The sequence below is a fragment of the Megascapheus bottae genome, chromosome 2 (assembly GCF_031878675.1).
Source record: "Megascapheus bottae isolate mThoBot1 chromosome 2, mThoBot2.hap1, whole genome shotgun sequence".
NCBI classification, from domain to species: domain Eukaryota; kingdom Metazoa; phylum Chordata; class Mammalia; order Rodentia; family Geomyidae; genus Megascapheus; species Megascapheus bottae.
This window is the reverse complement of record NC_143510.1, coordinates 38,272,591-38,295,342: the sequence shown is the minus strand read 5'-3', so window position 1 is coordinate 38,295,342 and position 22,752 is coordinate 38,272,591. Positions and strand designations below refer to the sequence as shown.

At 41.6% G+C, this 22,752-nt stretch overlaps 1 protein-coding gene and 1 pseudogene across 2 annotated transcripts in view; both read left to right on the top strand.

Moving 5' to 3' along the window:
- Positions 1-702: 702 nt before the first annotated feature.
- The window catches only part of Shq1 (SHQ1, H/ACA ribonucleoprotein assembly factor), a 78,593-nt gene continuing 56,543 nt past the window's right edge, over positions 703-22,752 (top strand). For both annotated transcript variants that reach the window (XM_090324072.1, XM_090324080.1), the window contains exons 1-6: positions 703-940; positions 5,565-5,629; positions 9,005-9,127; positions 9,735-9,895; positions 13,204-13,316; positions 21,406-21,533. In XM_090324072.1, coding sequence (XP_090180198.1) covers positions 798-940; positions 5,565-5,629; positions 9,005-9,127; positions 9,735-9,895; positions 13,204-13,316; positions 21,406-21,533 — 733 coding nt within the window. In that variant the 5' untranslated portion in view covers positions 703-797. The remainder of the gene's footprint in view (positions 941-5,564; positions 5,630-9,004; positions 9,128-9,734; positions 9,896-13,203; positions 13,317-21,405; positions 21,534-22,752) is intronic.
- On the top strand, positions 13,398-17,652 carry LOC150066689 (hepatoma-derived growth factor-related protein 3-like; annotated as a pseudogene).

The window sequence follows — 22,752 nt, the reverse complement described above, 5'->3', positions numbered from 1 at the left end:
ATTTCTTTTGTGTTCATTTCTGTGCCACTAGTGGGGCTTGAACTTAAGGCCTCAGAGCCCTCTCTTAGCTCCCTTTGGAACATCTCCACTTCTGGGTTTCATCGGCTAGAGATAGGACTCTAAACGTGTAGGTCTTCTCCAGCTGGCTTTCAACCATTACGCTCAGATCTCACCCTCCAGAGCAGCCGGGATTAGAATCGTGAGCTGTAGGCAGCTGCTCATTAAAATCATTTCTAAGAACCTCTGCAGACCCTTTGTGGGCCTAAAACTGATCTTTCTTCCTGTTCTTCTCAAATGTAGCCTGGGTGAAATTCATGATGTGTCCCAGCCATTTACTCTCTCTAGAGCTTTTTTTCTTTTCTTTTCTTTTTTGGTCGGTTGTGGGCCTTGAACTCAGGGCCTGGGTGCTGTCCCTGAGCTCTTTTGCTCAAGGCTAGCCCTCTACCCTTTTGATCCACAGCGCCACTTCGGGTTTTCTGGTGGTTAATTGGAGATGACTCTCACGGACTTTCCTGCCCGGTTGTCTCGGAACCGAGATCCTCAGATCTCAGTCTCCTGAGTGGCTAGGATTACAGGCGCGAGCACCCGATTCTCCTGAACTTTTGAAAGCTCCGCCTGTGCAGTAAAAAGCGTCCTGTCTCCATGGAGACGGACGTGGAGGCAGGACTTCCGGCTTACGCGAGAGCACTTCCGCCTCGAGCCGGAAGCGCAGTGGCTGACAGCGCGGGGGCTCCCGCGTGCGGGCTTTTTGGAGAGCTCCGCAGTCCTCCCTTCCCCCCGCGTGCGGTGCCGCGGCGATGCTGACCCCCGCGTTCGACCTCAGCCAGGACCCCGATTTCCTAACGGTCGCCATCCGCGTGCCGTACGCCCGCGTCTCGGAGTTCGACGTGTACTTCGAGGGCGTGGACTTTAAGTTCTTCGCCAAGCCGTACTTTCTCAGGCGAGTCCCGGGCGGGCTTGGCGCGCCCGTGGGGGTGGCTGCGGCGCGGGGTTCCTTCCGTCGGTGACTACTGTGCTCCGTGGAAGCGACGCCGTTCCCGCGCCTCTCGGGGTCTGACGTGCGCGGCCGCGGACGCCGGATCCCCTCTCGCACCGCGGCTCGCGCCCGTGAGCTCTCCGGAGCCACCTCCGGCCTCCCCGGTCCCGACGCCCCGGGTCTCCGTGCCTCCCTCTCCCGCCTCTCCCCCGCCCGGGCCCGCGCACCCACCTCCTCGCTCGCTTCCTGGCTCTCCTGTTTTGTTTTTCTTCATTCTTTGCTTCCTGAAATCTAAATGAGCCAAGTTCTCTCCCGCCCCGACGTCCGGCTGCTTCACTGTCTGGCCTCCCCCTCCCTCCCCGCCCCCCCCCCCCCCAGTCCCCGCGAGAGTCAGGCAGCTCCCATCGAACTGACTCTTTCTCCTTGCAGAACCGTAACAGAAGCATTAGCTAACGCTGGTGTCACCCACCCTCGGTGTGATGTGCAAGTATTGTGTGTCACCTGACGAGATTTTCGGCAGCGATACTAAGGGATACGTATCACTAGTTGGCCCCTTCTGAAGGAGGCTGCCAGGTTATTTATAAAACGTTGCTAACCCCTTGTCCTCCCCGTTAGAAACACATAATGAATGGGCACCTAAGAGTTCATCAAGAGGATTTACTTTTGTGCAGAAGGATGCAACACCTTTATCCAGAGCTAGCCAGGCCCATGGATAGGGCAGGGCAGTCTGCTTGGTTTTTATTCCAATCCAGACTGTCTCTCCTCTTGTCAAGGAGTTAGGCTCACATTCTAAGTACAGTTGATCGCTAGGAAGGAGGCTATTCTCGAACTCTTATCAGAGGTTTTGTTTTTTGTTTTTGTCTGTTTTGTGTTTTTCCCTTCTTCTCACTGCTGAAGCTGTGAGCAGGGCTGGGAATGGGGGTGGAGGTTGATGAGGTAAGTGGAAGTCTCCCCACTCAAAGGGTCTTATTCCTTTTAACTCCATTGATAAAGATTTATCTTCCTGACGTGGCTAGCTGGTCACAAGCAGCACACCTGGTGGCTTGCAGTTTAATTATTTTTTTTTAACTCCTTTGATGAAGAATCGTTCCTAGTATGGCTGGCTGGTCACAAACAGTACAGATTATAGTTATAATTGAAGTAAAAATGCAGATAATTCCAGGAAATATGAATATACAAGATGGAAACACTTTGGTTTGCTAGGAAAGACTGATTTTCCCCATACTCCCCTTACCAAAGTTGGTTCAATGAGTCTGAACCACCAGATCCTAGCTTACTAACCTAACTATCCGCTTCCTCTACGGGGATGGGTTTCAAGGGCCTTCAGTCAAGACCTGAGACAAGGGATGGTACAGAGATCTATGTATTCTTTCCAACACCTACATGCTTAAGATATAGCTTAATTTATAATCTAGGTCCAATGAGAAATTAATAATAAATTAAAAATTTAATAATACATTCTAATAAAGGTTTTGTGAATATAGCCCTTTTCTCCCTGAAACACCATGTCTTATATTGTGTTCGAGTCTTGGACAGGTAACTGAAACCACAGAAACTGAGGTGGGGATGCCCAGTAGCACTGTGTACATGGAGGGCTCACTGAACCCACTAACCCAACCAAACTTACAAAGTGTAAAACAGCAGTCATTCACTGCTCTGGCTTCTGTGGGTGAGGAATTTGGAATGAGCTTAGCTGGTCTGTTCTGCTTGAAGACTTTAGTACCCCTGTGGTCACATGATGGCTGGACCTAGAATGTAAAATAGTAAAAGCACCCAGCTGGTGGCAGTGAGGCATTTCCCTTTCTGTGAGGTACTCTTAGGGTTTCCTTTTGTGGCTTCTTTATGTGTCTTTTTGTCTGTGTGTTTTGCTGGAAAGTTGGACTGATAACACAGATACCATTGAACGCACAATGCTACCTCTCCCTCTCTCTCTCTCTCTCTCTCTCTCTCTCTCTCTCTCTCTCTCTCTCTCTCTCTCTCTCTCTCTCTCTCTCTCTCTCTCTCTCGTTGATGAAAAGCTGCAGAAGCCAGCTGAATTTTAAGGGAAGGAGACCTAGACCCGATCAGTTTTCTGTGTTACAACAAATCTTTCTGAGCTCTCAGTGGAAGGCTGCTTGAAAAAGAGTCCATTTGGAAAACCAGTTTTCCTTTAGGAGAAAAGAAGAAATCTTCATGTAGTAGTCATGAGTTTTGAGGAAAACTTGCTTGTTTTTTTCTTTTGTGCCTATCTTGCAGCTTGAATTCTGGGTCTGGGCACTGTTCCTAAGCATTTGTCCTCAAGATTAATGTTCTACTATCACAGCTCCACTTACAGCTTTATTGGTAGTTAATTTAAGATAAGAATCTCATAGACCCTTCTGCCTAGCCTGGCTTGAACTGTGATCCTTAGATCTCAGTTTCCTGAGTAGGTGCAGTGTGAGCCACCTATGCCTGCCTGGCTTCTTTTTTTTTTTTTTATTTTTGGCCAGTCCTGGGACTTGAACTCAGGGCCTGAGTACTGTTCTTGAGCTTTTTTTGTGTGTGGGGGGGTGGGGGATTTTTTTTATTTGAAGATTTTATTAACACTGATTTTTACATCATATTTCAAATGTCACATTTAATAGAACAAGTATTCAGGAAGGGAATCTATGTAATCACTAGCACGTAGATTTTAGAACATAATTAAAATTAAGCTGAGAGTCTTATGTCATAGATACATATCAATCTATGTAAGATCATGTCTATAGAGTATATATTTCATCATAGATTTTTTTTTTTTTTTTTTGCCAGTCTTGGGCTTAAGCTCAGGGCCTGAGTACTGTCCTTGGATTTTTCTCAAGGCTAGAACTCTACCACTTGAGCCTCAGCACCACTTCTGGCTTTTTCTAAGTATGTGCCACCAAGGAATGGAACCCGGGTCTTCGTGCATGCTAGGCAAGCACTCTACCACTAGGCCAAACTCCCGGCCCCTCATCATAGATTTTTATGTCTATGTAGTTACGTTTGTATCTCCAAGATCATGTCAGTAACCTCCGGTACCCTGTACTGTTTGGATCTAATATCCACGTATCAAGGAGACCATGTGCCTTTTGTTCTTTTAGTCTTGACTTACCTCACTCAACATGATTTGCTCTAGTTTCATTTTATCTACTTCCCAGCGAATGCCATTATTTAACTTGTCTGTTGGCTGTGTAGAATCCCATTGTATATTTACCATCTTTTTTGTATCCATTCATCTGTAGTGGGGCATCTGGGTTGTTTCCATTGCTTGACTAATGTGAATAGTGCATCGATGAACATGGCTGTGCATGTGTCTTTATCACATCCTGGGTTATGAGCTTTCTTAAGGCTAGCACTCTACCACTTGAGCTACATTACCACTTCCAGCATTTTCTGTGTATGTGGTAACCCAGGGCACTCTACTGCTAGGCCAAATTCCCAGCCCTGGCTTCTGCCTTTTTTAAAGTAGGGATTTGGGGGCTGGAGGTATGGCTTAAGCAGTAGAGTATCTGCCTAACAAGCATGAAGTCCTGAGTTTAAACCCTAGTACTACCAAAAACTTAGAGGCAATTTGCCTTATATAAGCCATTGTTTTTGTTGTTTATTGTTTCCCATTTTCTACTAAAAGCGAGCTAGTATGCCGCTGTTGAGTACCTGTGTTGTCAGGCACCAGGTATAATTAATTCCCTTGTTTATTAAGAAGGGAGAAGTAATCCTAGATACATGGGAGGCTGGGAATGCCAGCTCAGCCAGAAAAGTTTGCACCCATTTCTGGGTGCAGTGGTATGGATCGGTCATCCTAAGCTATATGAATCACTGAGATTGACAGGATTGCAGTTCTGTGCCAGCCCAGACAGAATGTCTAGGAGATTCCATCTCAGTAGAAGGAAGCTAGATATGTATGCTTATCATTCCAGCAATGATTGGGAAGCATAAAATAGAGGGATGAAAAGCCAGGCATGGTGGGTCACACCTGTAATCCTAGCTACTCAAGAGGCTGAGATCTCAAGATTGCAGTTCAAAGCCAGCCTGGGCACTAAACTCTGAGACTCTTGTCTCCAATTAACCACTAGAAAACCAGACGTGGAACTCCAGGGATAGGGAAGTAGCTTTGAGCTGAAGAGTTCAGGGAGAGCGCCCAGGAAGCCCCAGACTGATGACCTCCCCCCCCAAAAAAAAAATAGGGGGATCAAAGTCCATTTACAGACATTGGAGGAAGCAAAACTATCTTCAAAATAACCACTGAAAAAAAAGTTGGAGGTGTGGCTCAGTGGTAGAGGGCCAGGCCAGCCTTGTAAGCATGGTGAGTTAAACCTGGTATTGCCAAAAAAAGGGAGAGGGGAATTAATGTAACTATAGTGGTAACTGTTGCGGTTTTTGTTTTTTAACCATCTGTTTAACTGATGACTGGGCTATTCAGATGGAAAGATTTTGACTTTCTTGGATGAGGAAGGAATCCAAGTTACTTAGTTTGTACAATGTGAAAGAATTGCTGAAGAACTTCATTTTAAGATATTTGTAGATTTTGATGGATAAACATGTTCTCTTGTTGATTATGACTTCCACTGCTTTATAATTTAAGGACTTAAAACTTGTGTTGAATCTGCAGATTAAATCTTCCTGGAAGAGTTGTAGAAAATGGAAGTGAGCAGGGATCCTATGATGCAGATAAAGGTACTGTCTTTGAAGACATTGTCAGGACTTGAAGTGTCTTGCAATTTCTGTCTGTCCTATTATTCTCTTTGTGTCCAGTGCCTGGTGTTCTTGTATTTTTGGACAATTTATAATTTCCTCAGTTCTTTAAAGTATTTCACAGTAATCTTCGAAGTAAAGTTGAATTAATTATATACTTTGGTTCATGCTTTTGCGTTTAATAGATTTTTTTTTTTTTTTTTTTTGCCAGTTGTAGGGTTTGAACTTAAGGCCTGAGCACTGTCCTTGGACTTTTTCTCAAGGCTAGAGCTCTACCCTTGAGCCACAGCACCACTTCTGGCTTTTTTCTATGTATGTGGTGCTGAGGAATCGAACCTGAGTCTTTATGCATGCTAGGCAAGCAGTCTACCATTAGGCCAAACTCCCAGCCCACATTTAATAGATGTTTAAAGATAAAAATTAGAATGTGCAAAACAATTGATTATAAAAGGTGTAGATGATTTATAAGCTTTTGTATAGAGTCTTGTACAATTTTCAAACTTAAATTTCGATGACATACTTGAGAGAGTAACTATCCTTGGGTGAATTTTGAAGGCTAAGTGAATTTTCCCCCTTCATGACCTTTCTTTTTTTAAATATATTTTTATTGTAATTAATAGAAGGGTTACATTACATTTGTCAGATAGAGGGTGCATTACATCACAAACATTGCTACCCTTTCTCATGGTTTTTTTTTTTTTTTTTTCTTTTTGCCAGTCCTGGGCTTGAGCTTAGGACCTGAGCACTGTCCTTGGACTTTCTCAAGGCTAGAGCTCTACCACCTGAGCCTCAGCACCACTTCTGGCTTTTTTCTATGTATGTGGTACCAAGGAATCGAACCCGGGTGTTCATGCATGCTAGGCAAGCACTCTACCATGAGGCCAAACTCCTGGCCCCCTTTCTCATGTTTTTGTCCCCATTTCCTCCCCCACCCCATCCTCATCTTGTTTTCTCCCCTTCCCTATTCTATTTCAAATGAACAAATAAACATATATCCAATATATCAGATAACAAGGTAAGATACTGTAACAATCCCTTCATGATCTTTCTTTCTCTTTCTTTCTTTCTTGCCAGTTCTGGGGCTTGAACTCAGGGCCTGAGCACTGTCCTTGGACTTTCTCAAGGCTAGAGCTCTACCAATTGAGCCACATCACCACTTCTGGCTTTTTCTATGTATGTGGTACCAAGGAATTGAACCCAGGTCTTCATGCATGCTAGGCACGCACTCTACCATTAGGCCAAACTCCCGGCCCCTCCCTTCATGATTTGATAAATGGCACAAAACCATTTATCTTCTTTTTCTACAAGCCAATAGCTTTTCCTTTGACACTGTAACAAGAGGATCCTGGGTATTCCTGTATCATTTATTGAATGGCTATGTATTGGCCTCAGTACACAAAGATAATGGAAGGAAGTAAGATAAAGAGTTCTAATATGATTTCACTCACAGTATATTGTAATGAATGTGGTGATGCAGTTTTAGGGAACCTGCTGAAAATTTCCACAGTAAATCTGTTGTAATTGCAGTTAGTTGTTACATTGAAACAGTTACTGCATTTTATTTATTTATTTATTTATTTGCCAGTCCTGGGCTTGGGCTCAGGGTCTGAGCACTGTCCTTGGACTTTCTCAAGGCTAGAGCTCTACCACTTGAGCCACAGCACCACTTCCAGTTTTTTTCTATGTATGTAGTACTGAGGAATTGAACCTGAGTCTTCATGCATGCTAGGCAAGCACTCTACCACTTGTCCCAACTCTCGGCCAAGTTACAGCATTTTAAAGGTTTAGGTAGGTTGTATATGTGGGACTGTGTGGGTTCAATTGTATTTGATTTATTGGAATTTATTTCACTGCTCTCAGAGTTAAAAGTTTAAAAGATAGGGGCTAGGTTTAGTGGTACAAAATACCATTCCAGCACTTGGGAGACTGAGTGGAGGACTATGTTTGAGACTGGCTTTGGCTACATAACTAGCCCCTGTCTCAAAAACAAACAACAACAAAAATTAAAAAACAAAAAACACGGCCGGGAGTTTGGCCTAGTGGTTAAAGTGCTTGCCTAGCATGCATGAAGACCCAGGTTCGATTCCTCGGTACCACATACATAGAAAAAAAGCCGGAAGTGGTGCTGAGGCTCAAGTGGTAGAGTTCTAGCCTTGAGAAAGTCCAAGGACAGTGCTCAGGCCCTGAGCTCAAGCCCAGGACTGGCAAAAAAAACAAAAACAAAAAACAAAAAATCAAACACTAAACAAAGGATAGTAAGCATTGTAATAAGTTTATAGGAGAGGCTAATCAAAGAGAGGAAAGAAGTATTAGGTAGATTTCAGTTCTGTCATGGATAGACTAGGCAGCTGTCTCTTGAGATAGGAAAGAAGCTATTAAGCCATAATTGTTTTATGCTTTTTTTTCCCTTGTCAGTTGTGAGGCTTGAACTCAGGGCTTATGTGCTGTACCTGAGCATTTTTGGTCAAGGCTAGCACTCTACCACTTTGAGCCACAATACAATCACTTTGATAGGTTAATTGGAAATAAGAGTCTCACAGTGACTTTTCTGCCCAGGCTGGCTTTGGAACAAAATTCTCAGATCTCAGCCTCTCCTGAGTAGCTAGGATTACAGGCGTGAGCCACCATTACCTGGCTGAGAAACACGTTTTAAAAGTTAACTGTTGGGGGCTGGGAGTGCTTGTCTAGCAAGCATGAAGACCTAGGTTATATTTCTCAGTACCATATATGTAGAAAAAGCCAGAAGTGGTGCTGTGGCTCTAGTGGTAGAGCACTAACCTTGAGAAAAACTCAAGGACAGTATTCAGGTCCTGAACTCAAGCCAGGGACTGGCAAGAAAAAAAAAAAAAGTTAATTATTTGTTAATTTTTTTTTTTTTTTAATCAGTCATGGGGCTTGAACTCTGGGCTTGGGCACTGTCCCTGAACTCTTCAGCTCAAGGATAGTGATCTACCACTTGAACCACAGTGCTACTTACAGTTTTCTGGTGGTAAATTGGAGATAAGAGTCTTGAGGACTTTCCTGGCTGCCCAAGGACTTTCCTGCCTGCCTGGATTGGCTTTGAACAGTGATCCTCAGATCTCAACCTCCTGAGTAGCTAGGATTATGGGTGTGTGCCTGTTGATTAATTTTTAAGCAATAGCTTCCAGGGCAATCAGTTATTTGTTACAGAAGTGGCTACTTCTGGAAAGCCTTGTTTGAGCCTTTTTCTATCTTGGTTTTTACTAAATTGGTAATAAGGATATAATTTTAGAGTCCTGTGAAATAAGAATTTGTTTTACTAAGATGTGTATTTCTGTGTATATTTTTGAAACCCATGAACATTTTGATGTGATTAAGCATAAATTTGCCTTTAAGGAATTTTTACCATTCGGTTGCCCAAAGAAACTCCTGGCCAACATTTTGAGGGGCTGAACATGTTAACTGCTCTTCTTGCACCAAGAAAATCTAGGACAGCCAAACCACTTGTGGAAGAAATAGGTATGTTGATAGGGATTTGGAAGATGTAAAGATAGAAGGTAAGATAACGTAGAAGTACTTGAAATGGTCTGCATTTTTAGGGGAAAATAGGAAATGGGAGAAAAATGCTTCAGATGCCAAGGTAAGTAGTTATGTGAATATCATTTATTTGGTGTATAATAAGAAACATAAGTAACTTTAGTGAACTAGTCACATTTTTGGACCAATTAGAACATCATCTTGCCAGAGTAAACAGTTGAATAAGTTACTAAATATGAACGCTGGATCTCTCTGGTATCTTGTTCTTAGTTACTTTCTCCTGTCTTTTACAGTATGGATTCATTTTTGTTTGGCTTCTTGCTTATCCATATTGTAGCATTTATCATTATGTGATGATATTCTGCCTTCTGAAGATCACATTTGTTCCTATTTCCTTCTCCTGAACATTTGTTCTGTTGCGTTGACCATCAAGAATAGTGACGCTATAAATATTTCTGTATCCTGTACCTGTCTTATAGCATAGATGTTCTGATACTTTTTCCTACATTTTTTCCCTCTTTCCCCCTGCCCAACCCCCTGTAGCTAGGCAACTCATTTTTTTTTTTAAATTGATGTTTAACACAACTAGGTACTTCTGAGGTTTCTGAGGAAGTGGTTGAAGATGATGATGACGAGTTTGGTTGGGACATTGAGCAGACTCCCTATGAGGAGGTGCCAGACAGTGCTTTGAACCCTCAGTGCTACTATGGATTTGGAAACCTACGATCAGGAGTGGTTCAGCGGTTGCAGGTATGGTGTCCTGGAAGAGCTCGGGATGTGAGATTTTCTTATTTGAGTATTTGAGTTTCAGTTCTGCCTGTTCTTGGATGATCCTGTGGGTAACTTGGACATTGAGACTATAGATACATTGGCTGATGCCATTTGTGAGTTTAAGGCTTGTATGGTGCTTATCAGCTATGTATGGCTTTAGGCTCATTCAGCAGGTTGCACAGGAAATTTGAGAAGCGGACAGTCACCAAATAGCCTGCAGGCATCATGGTTTACAAACAGCATCTCAAGTCCAAGCTGGTAGATGGGGAGTCCCAGCACAGCAGCCACAATAGGTAAACCCTTAGTCAGGCTAGTGTCAAGAGCCACATCAAGACTGCCAGCTGCCACCTGACCTGGTGCTCAGGAAAGGACCCTGGCTTTCTACTCTCACATTGCTTTAATGCTACCCCAGCCTCTCCCTATGAATAAGCTAGCCTTACCATATCTGCACGGCACCTGTCTTTCTCCATCCTCTTTGCAGTTCCATCTGTCCTCTGAGCTCAGCTGAATGATCCCTCCAGCTCTTTGCTTGTTACCTTGTACTGAGGAAGATGCAACATAGGTCCCTGGGTGAGCCCAGACCTATTTTGTAGGTTTGGCCTATGAAAGAGTCTCATTTTCTGGGTTTTGGTAATGTTGGAGGAATACCTCTCATTCCTTAATGCTAGTTTGGCACTCTGGACCAGGGCCTTAATTCTAATAAGATTTTTTAAAAAGTAATTGTAGGGGCCGGGAGTTTGGCCTAGTGGTTAAAGTGCTTGCCTAGCATGCACGAAGGCCCAGGTTCGATTCCTTGGTACCACATACATAGAAAAAAGCCGGAAGTGGTGCTGAGGCTCAAGTGTTAGAGCTCTAGCCTTGAGAAAGTCCAAGGACAGTGCTCAGGCCCTGAGCTCAAGCCCAGGACTGGCAAAAAAAAAAAAAAAAAAAAAAAAAAAGTAATTGTAACAGAATAACTTGTAGACCTGTATGACATCTGCAAAGCATCTAATAAAGAAAAAAAACCCATTAAAAATAAACATAAAGGAAAAACTCTGCAACCCCAACAGCCAGTATCTTGTCTTTCTTACAAAGGATACAGTCTTTCCTGTCTTTCTTTTTAACCTTTTAAACATCATTGCTTATAAACTTGTATCTATTCTACACTGATAATGTGAAGAAATATAAATATTTTTGCTGAAACAAATTATCCTTTACCATTCTCTCTTGCCCTCTTTCCCCCTACCTCCCAGCAAACACAAACACATGGACATGCTCTTTTCTTTTCTAAAATTATTGGCAGCCACCAGGGTTTCTTGGAAAACTGCCCTGACTCCTCAGAGTCAAAGCTGCACAACAGGCTTCTGGCAGTGGTGGCTGCCAGCAACCACAGTCCTCGAGCCTCTGGGCGCCAGCCCAGCAAGCTCCTGGGACCACTGCTGCCAGCAGCTGCGAAATGCGAGCCTTGCTGGTCCTTCCCTTTCCTTGACTTGCCTGGGGAACCAGGGTATTTGTTTCCAGGAGAGCTGCTGGGCAGTTGTACACACAGTTCATTTTCTCTCTGGGTTGACACTGCCTTGCCTATGGTTTCAGTGGAACTTGGCCTGATTGAAATCCTCTGTGGACTTTGCCTGGCAGTGTCTTCTAAATGCTCACATGACTAGTGAGCATAACAGTTCTTTTAGCAATAAAGAAAGTGAGGAGTCCTTTTCTGCTTGCTGTAGTTTAAAACTTTTTTCTTTCTCCCCATGGTTGGTTGATGCTCAGACTTTTTCCCAGCCTTCCTTCCTGCCTTCCTTCCCTCCGGTTTTCCCTTAGACCTTTTAATACACACACACACACACACACACACACACACACACACACACACACACACACAGACAGGCACACACACACACACATGTATGTATGTATGTATGTATGTATGTATGTATGTATGTATGTATGTGTCTGTCTGTCTGTCTGTCTATCTATCTATCTATCTATCTATCTATCTAATCTTTGGCCAGTTCTGGGGCTGAACTCAGGGCCTGAGTACTGGCCTTGGACTTTCTCAAAGCTAGAACTCTATCATTTGAGCCTCAGCACGATTTCCAGCTTTTTTCTTATGTATGTGGTACTGAGGAATCGAACCCAGGTCTTTGTGCATGCTAAGCAAGCACTCTACCACTAGGCCAAACTCCCGGCCCCTGAATGCAGATTTTTTCAAGTTTGGAGGGAACCAGCAATCTGGTTTGTTCAGAATGTTGATTCTTGGAAGTAATAAGCTGTATTGCTTTTGTGGCTTCTAGAAAGGTCTCTCTGGTCCTCATCATTGTGCTTAGATTGAATATTGCTATCTGACCAGAAAGGATTGTGGTAGACAAGAAATTTCATATTATATAAATAATTTGCTTGTACAAGGAAACTATTTCCTAGGCATTTTTTAATTAAATCAGGGTAGCTCACTGATTTTGCATTACTGCCATCCATTTTTTTTAAACATGCCTATTAGGTACTAACCTATTATCCCATTGACAGGTCTTAAGTTTGCCTTTAGTTCCTTTTAGCTCATGTCTTTTAAAAAAGTTTCTATACTTCTCACCTGGGGTTGGTAGTTGGAGTGGGAACTTGAGGAAAACCAAGAAAAAGCAAAAGCACAGTTTTAGGAATATTTTACATGGTGTGAAATGTCTTTGCTTCACAGGTGGGCCATGTGCTATCCTGAGCAGCTTCCTAATTCATACCTACTACAGAATTCCACTTGGGACACTGCCACATGTTAACATGCATCACGAACTGGGTTCTCACTTAGGATTAGGTTTCTAAACCTTCAGATGGAAAATTGTCTACATGAGAATTGTCCATAGCTGGTCTTCAGTCAGGTCACAAAGTAGAATGGCTTTATATTTTATGGTAATTCTTTTCTGAGACCAGCTAAGCTAGACTGAAGGTGAAGGAAAAGTCTCTGTTGATGTCCAATACTCTGCTGTAGCTCTGAAATCTCCAGGAATAAGTGGAAAATGAATGAGGAATTAGATGCTCCTGCTTGCTTGCATGAATTTATTCTATTCTGGTTTCTGTATTAAATTTTTATAGCTCTAGATATGGGTAAGTTCATTTGTTGTAAGGATTCAATGGGCAGTAGTTGGTTCTTAATCAAATTCATTAGATTTGACATGTAATGTCACAGGTGCTATCCTAGTTTGCTGTCATCAATTCTTTTAGTGCTTGGCCATTATTTTATCTCCCCCACCAAAAACCTTTGATTTTTAAGTGGTAAAAATCAGTGACAGCAATTCTCATCTCTTTTTTGTGTGTGTTTTCAGGATGAATTGAGTGAGGTTATTGATGTTAAGGATCCGGATTTCACACCTGCTGATGAGCGAAGGCAGAGACGCCTGGCTGCTGAGCTGGCGAAATTTGATCCAGATCATTATCTGTGAGTATTGAGTTCTGGAGGGTTAAAATTTTTGTTTGACATTAAAAATGTTTTTTGAGTGTCTTCAGCTGTAGTGGGCATATGGGGTCATCAAAATTAGTGATGGCTGAAACCTTCACTGACATCTTCCTAAAGTAGTGTTGTGTGTTCCTCAGTGATATTTAGAAGCTAACATTTAGTAGTAGTTCATCCCAGTAACTGAGAACTCTTCTAATATGTTCTTAAAGTTTTTCTCACCAGGCTTAAAAACGAAACACTGAACACATAATACTCAGACTTCTTTTAAGTAGAGTTTTTATTGTGATGTATATGAAGCTATGTCTGGGTTCCCTGAAGAATTGAGCTGGGTGTGGTGGCTCACGCCTGTAATCCTAGCTACTCAGGAGGCTGAGATCTGAAGATCTAGGTTCAAAGCCAAACAGGGCACAAAGGGACCTGAGACTTTTATCTCCAATTAACCTCTAGAAAAAAAGGGAAGTGGGGCTTGGTTCAAGGGTAGGGCTGTAGCCTTGAGCTGAAGAGCTCAGGGACAGCGCCTAGGCCGAGTTCAAGTCCCATGACCACCTCCCCCCAAAAAAAACAAAAAAAAAAGAATTGAACTGCACATGTGCTGCATTATTTGCTCGTCCACTTCTTCCTATTCTTCCTAATACTTTCATTCATGTATGAAGAATTGTTCTTTGTAGTAGCATTATAAATAGAATCTAGTTTTAAGGTTTGATGTATTTCTCGCTAACGTTAATTGTGTCTTTAGCCGTGATGAGTCTGTGTCAAGCTTATATATTCAGGCAAGGAAGGAATATAATTAGAAGTTGTATTGTCTGTTATGGACTGTAGTAGTCTTCAGATTTTCACCTTTGAATTCTTTTCTAGAATGTTTGGAGAATGGGTGTTATGTGTTGATGTAGACCTCACTTAGTGTTTTTCCCATGCTGTAGGCCCACAAGTTCTCAGTGGTTCCATATGTGGCTGTAATCATCACTTCCTCATATATTTTTACAATGCTTATAGCTTATCTAGTGCCCTTGTATGATTATTTAATTCTGTTTTTATAACAGATGAGGAAAAGAAGATAAGTGACTTGTCCAGGGTCACACTTCTACTAAGTGACTTGGCCAGGGCTTAAAAAGAGACTCTCCATTTGTCACTCCGTGTTTCCTTTTATTGTACACTATTTTAGTTTAACTGCTGTTACTCTTATGATTAACATCCTATCTCCTGTGACACAGTGGGATACTAATTGGAATGGCAGGAATCTATCTTGTGATGTGCAAATGGAATGAGTGATGTGTGATGATGAATGGTTGAACCATTCTATGTCCTAAGGGAAGCTGGGCTAAGAGCAGAGTCCGTTAGATTTTGGAGGACATCTGAGAGATTCTACTCCATTTACATTGCTATTTCTAATTACCTTTATCTCTGCAATTGCGGCTTTAAAGGTCCACTGAAGAGTAATTTGAAGAAACCCATTTAAAATCATGCTGAATATTTAAAGTGGAAATTTCATTGTCAGCAAATTTCTTGGTCTAGCTTGAATACAGAATGAGCTTTGCAAGGCTAAAATTTCAAATGGGAGGGAGTTTAATTAGAAGAACTGCTTATCCTCTTCTAAAACTAGAAGAATAAGTCTTTGGCCTGAGAGTATTAGGAAATTGAAATTTATAGTTAGCAGTGTGATATTCTAAGCAGCATGTATTTTTCTCTGTCTTCTATATTTCTTTATCTAAACAGCTCATTTTCTTCAACTATATGCATGGAATGTTCTATCTCAAGTAGTAGTGCTTCCGTAGTAGCTGAAAAGTAGGAGAGCCTAAGTAAAACACAGTAAGGGCAGTACATTGTATACTGTATGTATAGAGAGTTATACATTCTAAAAATAGATATAATTGATTGGGGATTTATATTATTTTTAGGTAGCCATTGGTTGGAAAATGTGAATGTCAGTGTGGTTTGGTTTGTATTATTATTGTTGGTACTGAGGTTAGGGCCTCATCTTTACTGCGGAGCCATATATCCATCCCTTTCTGCTTTAGTTATTTTTGTATAGGCTGTCTGTCTCTGTCTGTCTCTCTGTCTGTCTCTGTCCGTCTGTCTGTCTGTCTCTCTCTCCCTCTCCAATGATAACATGAGCTTTGATCCTGGTATTAACATTCTCTCTGTAGTTAGGATACAGGAATGTTTCACCGTGCCCAGTCTTTTCTCTTGACGTGGAGTCTTGTGAACTTTCTAATTGAGATCCTTCTCATTTCACCAGTATGCACCAGCATTCCCAGCTCCTGTTTGAAATGGAGTCATCTGAAATTTTTGCCCAGGCTGGTCTTGAACTGCAATCTTTCTGATCACCCCTCTCTCAAATAACTAGGGTAATATAGGCATAATCTACTAAGGCCTGACTTGGAGTACTGTTTTAAATAATAATGTTTCATTATTTTAAATTCATTGAAGATAGACTGATGTGGCTTTTGGCTATACTGAGTAGATCTCCAGTAATTACACTGCTGCCATAGGAGGCTGGGAGTTGGGTCCTATGTGTCCAACATAGCTTTCTATTCAAACATCAAGTGTAGGGAACAGCATTGGAATAAAACCTTACTCATTCTTTCATTTGTGTCTATTGATTCAACAAGCATTTGTTTGAATGAACTGCATGCCAGGCATTGTTGTAGACTTCAGGGAAACCACGGTCTTTGCACTCTCTTTGGGGAGAGTCCTATGATAAGGCCTAAGATAAAGCCGGTTGAAGGTGTGAACATTGACTGGGACATTCCTTAAGCTCCTCTATTTCAACATGTCCAAAATTGAGCTCATCATTTACCTCTGAAGTCTTCATGAATTTTCTCACGTGGTTGAGTGCCCTATTTTTCACTCCAGTCACTGAGGTTAGATAGCTGAGATTCATCTCTGACTCCTTTCTTGTCCTACACATTCAGTCAGTCCTGAAGCTATGTCATTTGTCTTTGCATTATTACCTTCACTTCATCTCTTTCTGCTCCTCCACTGTGTCTGGCTTTTTGTAACCAGCAGCCTGACTGATGACTAACGTCTCTCCAATCCAGACTTCCAAGTCCATGGACCACAAAGCCAACAGCTGAGGTACCAATATGAAAATCTGCCTTCAATATATATATTGGGTGCTGTGCTTAACGCACAGGCTCTCACTTCTTGGTATCTCAGCAATTCTGTATAACCTGGACTTGCCCATCCCTATTGCCACCTTTTGCCCATATTTTGCACTGCTACAACAAAGAAGGTTGTATATCACCCCTCTCCAAACCACGTGGTTTCACATGCATTCCTCCCTTTCACTCATGCTATTCGCCTGCTGATTCTCCCCTTCCCCATTTGCCCAAGGAACTTAGTCTTTTAGGCTGGACTCAGCCATCACTCTCTAGAGCATTGGACTTAGTCTGGCAGAGGAGGCCTCCTTAGTGCTCCCCCACAGCAGCTTGTCTTGTCTTTGCCTCATGGTGTTAGAACTGTGCTCTCTATTTTGTGCTCTTAGTGAATTGTGAAGTACTCCATGGCAGGAGATTGTTACTAATCTTTTGCCTCCCAGATGCTGCCATCAAGGGCATTCGGTGACTGCTTATTGAATTAGAGGCATTAAATTTTTTGAAAATAATATATTCTAAGGACAGAATCAGCATTAAATCATGTTCAAGAAACTCTTTAATTCATTGACAGTATGAAGAGTAAATCCCTTGGTCTGGTGGGGTGGAGCACCACCTCCTGATGACTTAGGCATCCCCAGTCCCAAGAGTACAAAATGGGTGTCCTGATCTTTGCCAAGATGGAGGGCTACCTGCACTGGTACACTGGGATTGATGAATTTTGCCTGAGGGAGTCATGACGCCTCCAGCAAACAAGTATCTTCTTTTTTGGCATTCATCAAGATTGCATTTCTAGGTCCCAAAGACTTTTTTCTGCATAAGGAATAATACAAAGGTAAGTTTGGAAAGTCAAACAAATGGAAAGGATTTGATGAAGGAATGTGGGAAGTAGAAAACTTTACCAGTTTACCAGGCAATTCGACAACAGAGCTCTCTTCAGAAACCAAGGGAGAAGGCAGAAATACTGCAGATGCAAGCAGTGGGGAAGAGGGTGATAGTGTAGAAGATGGAAAAGGCAAAAGAAAAAAAATGAAAAATGAAGCTCAAAATGGAAAAGTCCTAGGATATCCTCTAATTCTCCCAGAAATTTCCAGGAGCTAAAGATGATGAAGACTGCAAAGAAAGGAAACAAGCAACTCTGAGGGTGGGAAATGCCAGTAATGACACAAGAAACACAACTTCAGATTTGCAGAAAGCCAGCAAAGGGACCTAACTACTGTAATGAATTCTGTGTATAAGGAAAAACTACAAGAAGGTTAAGTGTTAGGGTGTATAATATTCTTGGATTTGATACATTACATACATACATACATACATACATACATACATACTTGTCATTGGCAGCCCATTTTTACGTACATCATCCTTATTTCTCTGTTATGTTAGAAAAGACATTTTTAACCTTTTTAATGACTTTTGATTTAATTTCTTGTTACTTGGTTGCATGAAGTTGCCCTTAACCACTGAGAATTGCTAAGGATTTTGCACAAACTTTTACATGTCTAGAATCCTTTTTTTCAGTCATGGGGCTTGAACTCTGGGCCTGGGTGCTATCCCTAAGCTCTTCAGCTCAAAGCTACTGCCCTACCTCTTGAGCCACAGTGTCACATTCAGTTTTCTGATGGTTAATTGGAGATGAGTCTCATGGACTTTAGTGTCGGGGCTGGCTTTGAACCACGATCCTCAGATCTTAGCCTCCTGAGTAGCTAGGATTACAGGTGTGAGCCACCACACCTAGCCTTAGAATCCTTTTATCATGGCAGTCGTATGCATTAAGCCCTGCCATGGGCCCACTGTCACCAAACACTCTATTAAATATGAATGCTTTTACATGACCACTCAACATAGGCATGAAGACAGAATTTCCTCTTTGAGAGAATTCCTACATACATAATATTGGTAAATTGGACATGAAATTAAATAGTGCTTCAGTTTTGAGGCTATATGTAAATATCAACCATATTCAGTGTGTATTCTATATTACAAATAGTTATAGTCAACAGCTTATACTACTCAAAATCACTTCTGTCTGAGAAGGTAGTGAGCCTTCTGTGTTACTCCAAAATAAAGACAAGGATTTATTTTTCCCCAGTGTCAGTACAAGTCAAGATGGATTCTTGCCTTGTTCACATTGAATTCAGTCACAGCTCCATGGAAGTGACAGGGCATTGACTTTGCATAGAGGCTCTGAAAACAAATTATTTCCTTTTGAAACTAGAATTAGAATAGTTAATAGTTAATAATTCTAGAGAATTTAATTTTTTTAAATGCCATCTTACAATGTAAGAACACATCTAGTCAGTTTGCATTCTATCAATACTGTTATGCTAGTCCTTGGAAAATTTTTTGATTATTTGAGGTTTGTAGTTGAGTAGTTTTCTGTAAAAAAAAAATACACACACACACACACACACACACACACACACACACACACCCAGAATCGGGAGTTTGGTGTAGCAGTAAGAGTGCTTGCCTGGAATCGAACCTGGGTTCAATTCCTTGGTACCACATATATAGAAAATGCTGGAAGTGGTGCTGTGGCTCAAGTGGTAGAGCTCTAGCCTTGAGAAAGCCCAAGGACAGTGCTCAGGCCCTGAGTTCAAGGCCCAAGACTGTCAAAAAAAAAAAAAAAAGAAAAAAGAAAGAAAAGCATTTTTTACAGAACAAATATACTGGAATGTGTCCCGGGACTAAACTTGGAGTTGTAAGCAATCAAGTCAGTATAATTTGGCTTTTTATGTGATGTGAGGTATTATTGTAACTCATTTATTAACCAAAAATTGCTAACAGAAAAAAGAAGAGTAAACCCCCATTTACTGAAACTGAGATAGTGAAATTTTATTTAAAATTATTATTTAGTAGTTGCTTTGGGGGAAAGTGAGAGGCAGAAGTGTTTGGAATGCCACTGTATGAAGCCAGTTCGTTTTTTTCCTATCACAGTATCCCTGGAGGAAAGCAAACATCTTTCCAGGTGGGAGCTCCTACTCTTTGCTGTGTGTATCTTCTGTGCTCCCACATCCAAACTCCTTTCCTCTTACCATGCAGGCCACTGTCCTGTGTGATTATCTCTTCCTTGATCTAATGCACATAGCTCTTCATGTCTCTCTTGAGGTCATACTGCTGTGTCCATCTTCTATTGCACAGGGCTCTATAAGTATGGAAAGGGCTCATCAGAGTCAACCCATCCAAGCAGAAGCTGTTATCTCTCCTCATATCTGTTCTCTCTATGCCTTATGCATGGAAGAAAATGAATATTGGGATTCCCATTGCAAGATACTGATTCTTTTTGTTCATTGTGTGCTTTCTACATTTATGAAAATGAAACATGTTTGCTTGTCAAGAACATTGGTTATGAACTGAGTGTGGTATCTGAAGCCTGTAATTTTAACTACTTGGGAGGCTAAAATTGGAGAATCAAAGCATGAAGCTAGCCTATGGGCTAGGCTCAATGCGATGTGCTTGCTGTCCTAAGCAACAGAGGAAACACACTGGCTGGCATACATGTGTCATCCAAGCCATGGGGACAAGCATAATAAATGAGATTGTAGTCTAGCTAGGACTGAGGGTAAAGCAAGACCCTGTCTCAAAAATAACCACCTTGAAGCCAGGCGCAATGGCTCATGCCTGTAATCCTAGCTACTCAGGATGCTGAGATCTGAGGACAGCCTCAAAGTCAGCCTGGGCACTAAGTCCATGAGACTCTTGAATCTCCGATTAGCCACCAGAAAACCGGAGGTGGTGCTGTGGCTCAAGGGGCAAGGTGGTAGCTTTGAGCTGAAGAGCTCAGGGACAATGCCCAGGCCGAGTTTAAGCCCCACAACTGATCAAATAACAACAACATCAAAACCCAAAACCACCTTGAAAAGAGGGTGGTGTGGCTCAAGTGGTAGAGCACCTGCTAAGCAGATGCAAGTCTCTGAGTTCAATTGCCAGTATTATGGCAGGGAGAGGGGTGAGGAAGGATTCTGGATTAAGATTTAGTTCTTAGTGGGCCCACATCCTAGCTATACACTTTACTGATTCCTTGACCTTGGCCAGGGTATGCCAATTTTCTGGGCCTTAGGTTCCCGCACTCCATGGTGATGGTGTGAGGATTCAAGGGAATAAGTTAAAGCACCTGGTACAGTGCTTGCCACACACAAAGAACTCAGCAGGTTAGCTGTGATCTTCCTGATTTTAAAAAGATCTCTATCTCAAGTGAAAGAAAAGTGCGTTAAGATCATAAAACTATTGGCAACAAAGCTCAGTGAATCAAAGCAAACCATTTGAGTTTTTTAGTTAACTAAAATGTGAGATTTAAATTTTTACCATTTACCCTACTTTGTCTTAGTTCCTGCAAAAATGCCCATTTCCAGCTTTGAATGCAGCATAGCATGATTCTGAAGAAGCCCCTTCCAAGAGCAAGAGGCACATTGAACATAGCCTTTGTTTCTGTAGTTGACACAGAGAACATAGAGGACAGGAAAATTGTCATGTATGAAGGTAGTGTTCATCTTTTTTAGTAGTTTAAAGTCAAGGAACCATGAGGGTTAGCTTTGCTAAATAAAATAGTTTGAACATAATGAAGGGTAGTACATCTGGTAAAAATGGCATGTGTTGTGTGTACATGTATGTGTGTACATAGCCTTTGTAGAGATGTGGTATTCTGATTTTCCTACTAATCTGCTTCTTTGTTGGCAGATTTGAAAGCTCTTTTGTAACCTTGAGGGGCTGTGCTACCTGCAAATTTTGCAGTGTCAGTCTAGTGTGTATTCAGACTTGTTTCAGCCCACACCATTGAATATGGGATAGGACTTGAGCATAGGACTGGTTGTCTGAGGGCCTTCTATTTAAAGAGATCAAAAATACCAGATGTCCTGTAGTCAGATGCTTGCCATTTGTTATATGGTGATTTCTAGTGCAGATGTGATATGCTAAGATATTTTAAAAATGAAAGCCAGCCTAAGTCAGTATAACAAGCTCATTGACTGTTTTCCCAGAGCTGACTTCTTTGAAGATGAGCCAGTTGAACAAGTTTTGAAGTATAATCCTTGGTGGAATGATATGTACTCAAAAATGAAGGCCTCTTTGGGAAAGAGTCAGAAGCCAGAAGATCATGCTGCATTCGGTAAGAAACTTAAAAATCAAGCTCATTTGTGTAATTTTTAAATTTCATGGTTTATCAAGTTTACAGCCTCTCCTATTATTTAGCATATGATTTTAATTGCTTTGCACTGTGAAAATAGGACTTTTGGATTGCTGATTTTGGAAATGCGATTTTCATCCTTGACTTGAAAATGCCATTCACTTTACTTGTGTTTGGAAACTTTTCTGATATGTTTTCCTTCAGAATAATTGAAGTCTTTAAATAATATTTTATTAAATTTTTTAAGTAAATTTAGGAATATTTATATGCACAGCTTTCAGAGTTTTTGAATGGTCTATCTGAGAGGCACGAACTTCCTGTGTGGTTAAACATTTGAGTCTTATTTGCAGTGGGAAAGCACCCAGTTCTCTTGCCCTCTCTGGTGAATGAATTTCGTGAATCTTCAGTTTTTTTAATGCTAATTTTTAAAGAAACTGGAATAGATAGCCTCCTGTCATGGATTCTAGAGCAGGGACAGGCCAACTTGTACTAGTGAAAGCCGAACTGGAGATTTTATGGGCTAGGAGAGGTGACTGTGACATGTTCAATATTAAGCTAAATGTTGCCCATAAAGTCTTTTCTTTAGTGGTGTGCTATTACTGCCTTTTTTAAGTTCAGGGTTTGCATATTAAGTCTGTACATTAGAGACATAACTTATTTGGATAACTTGGGAATCACACTTCTATGTTGTCTGATACACTGATTTTGCTTTCATTTACACATCAGCAATGCAATTTCTGGGTTTAAATGCATCACATGAGAAAAGTACATTCATTCTGAAGGCCATCAGATGGAATTTAAACTCACTCTACACCAAGTTCATCTTCCTAAAATCATGGTTCATAATTTGTAATGTTTGAAATTAATTTTTTTTTGCCAGTCTGGGGCTAGAGCTCTGGGCCTGACCACTGTCCTTAGACTTTCTCAAGGCTAGAGCTCTACCATTTGAGCCACAGCACCACTTCTGGCTTTTTTCTATGTATGTGATACTGAGGAATCGAACCCAGGTCTTCATGTATGCCAGGCAAGTACTCTACCACTAGGCCAAACTCCTGTCTCCTGTTTTAAATTAATTTTTGTGCTGAGGATCAACCCAAAGACCTTGTGCATGTGTAGCACACATTTACCATAGAAACACACCCTCCACCTGGGTATTTTTATTTTTATTTATTTTTTGTCAGTCATAGGGCACTGGTCCTGG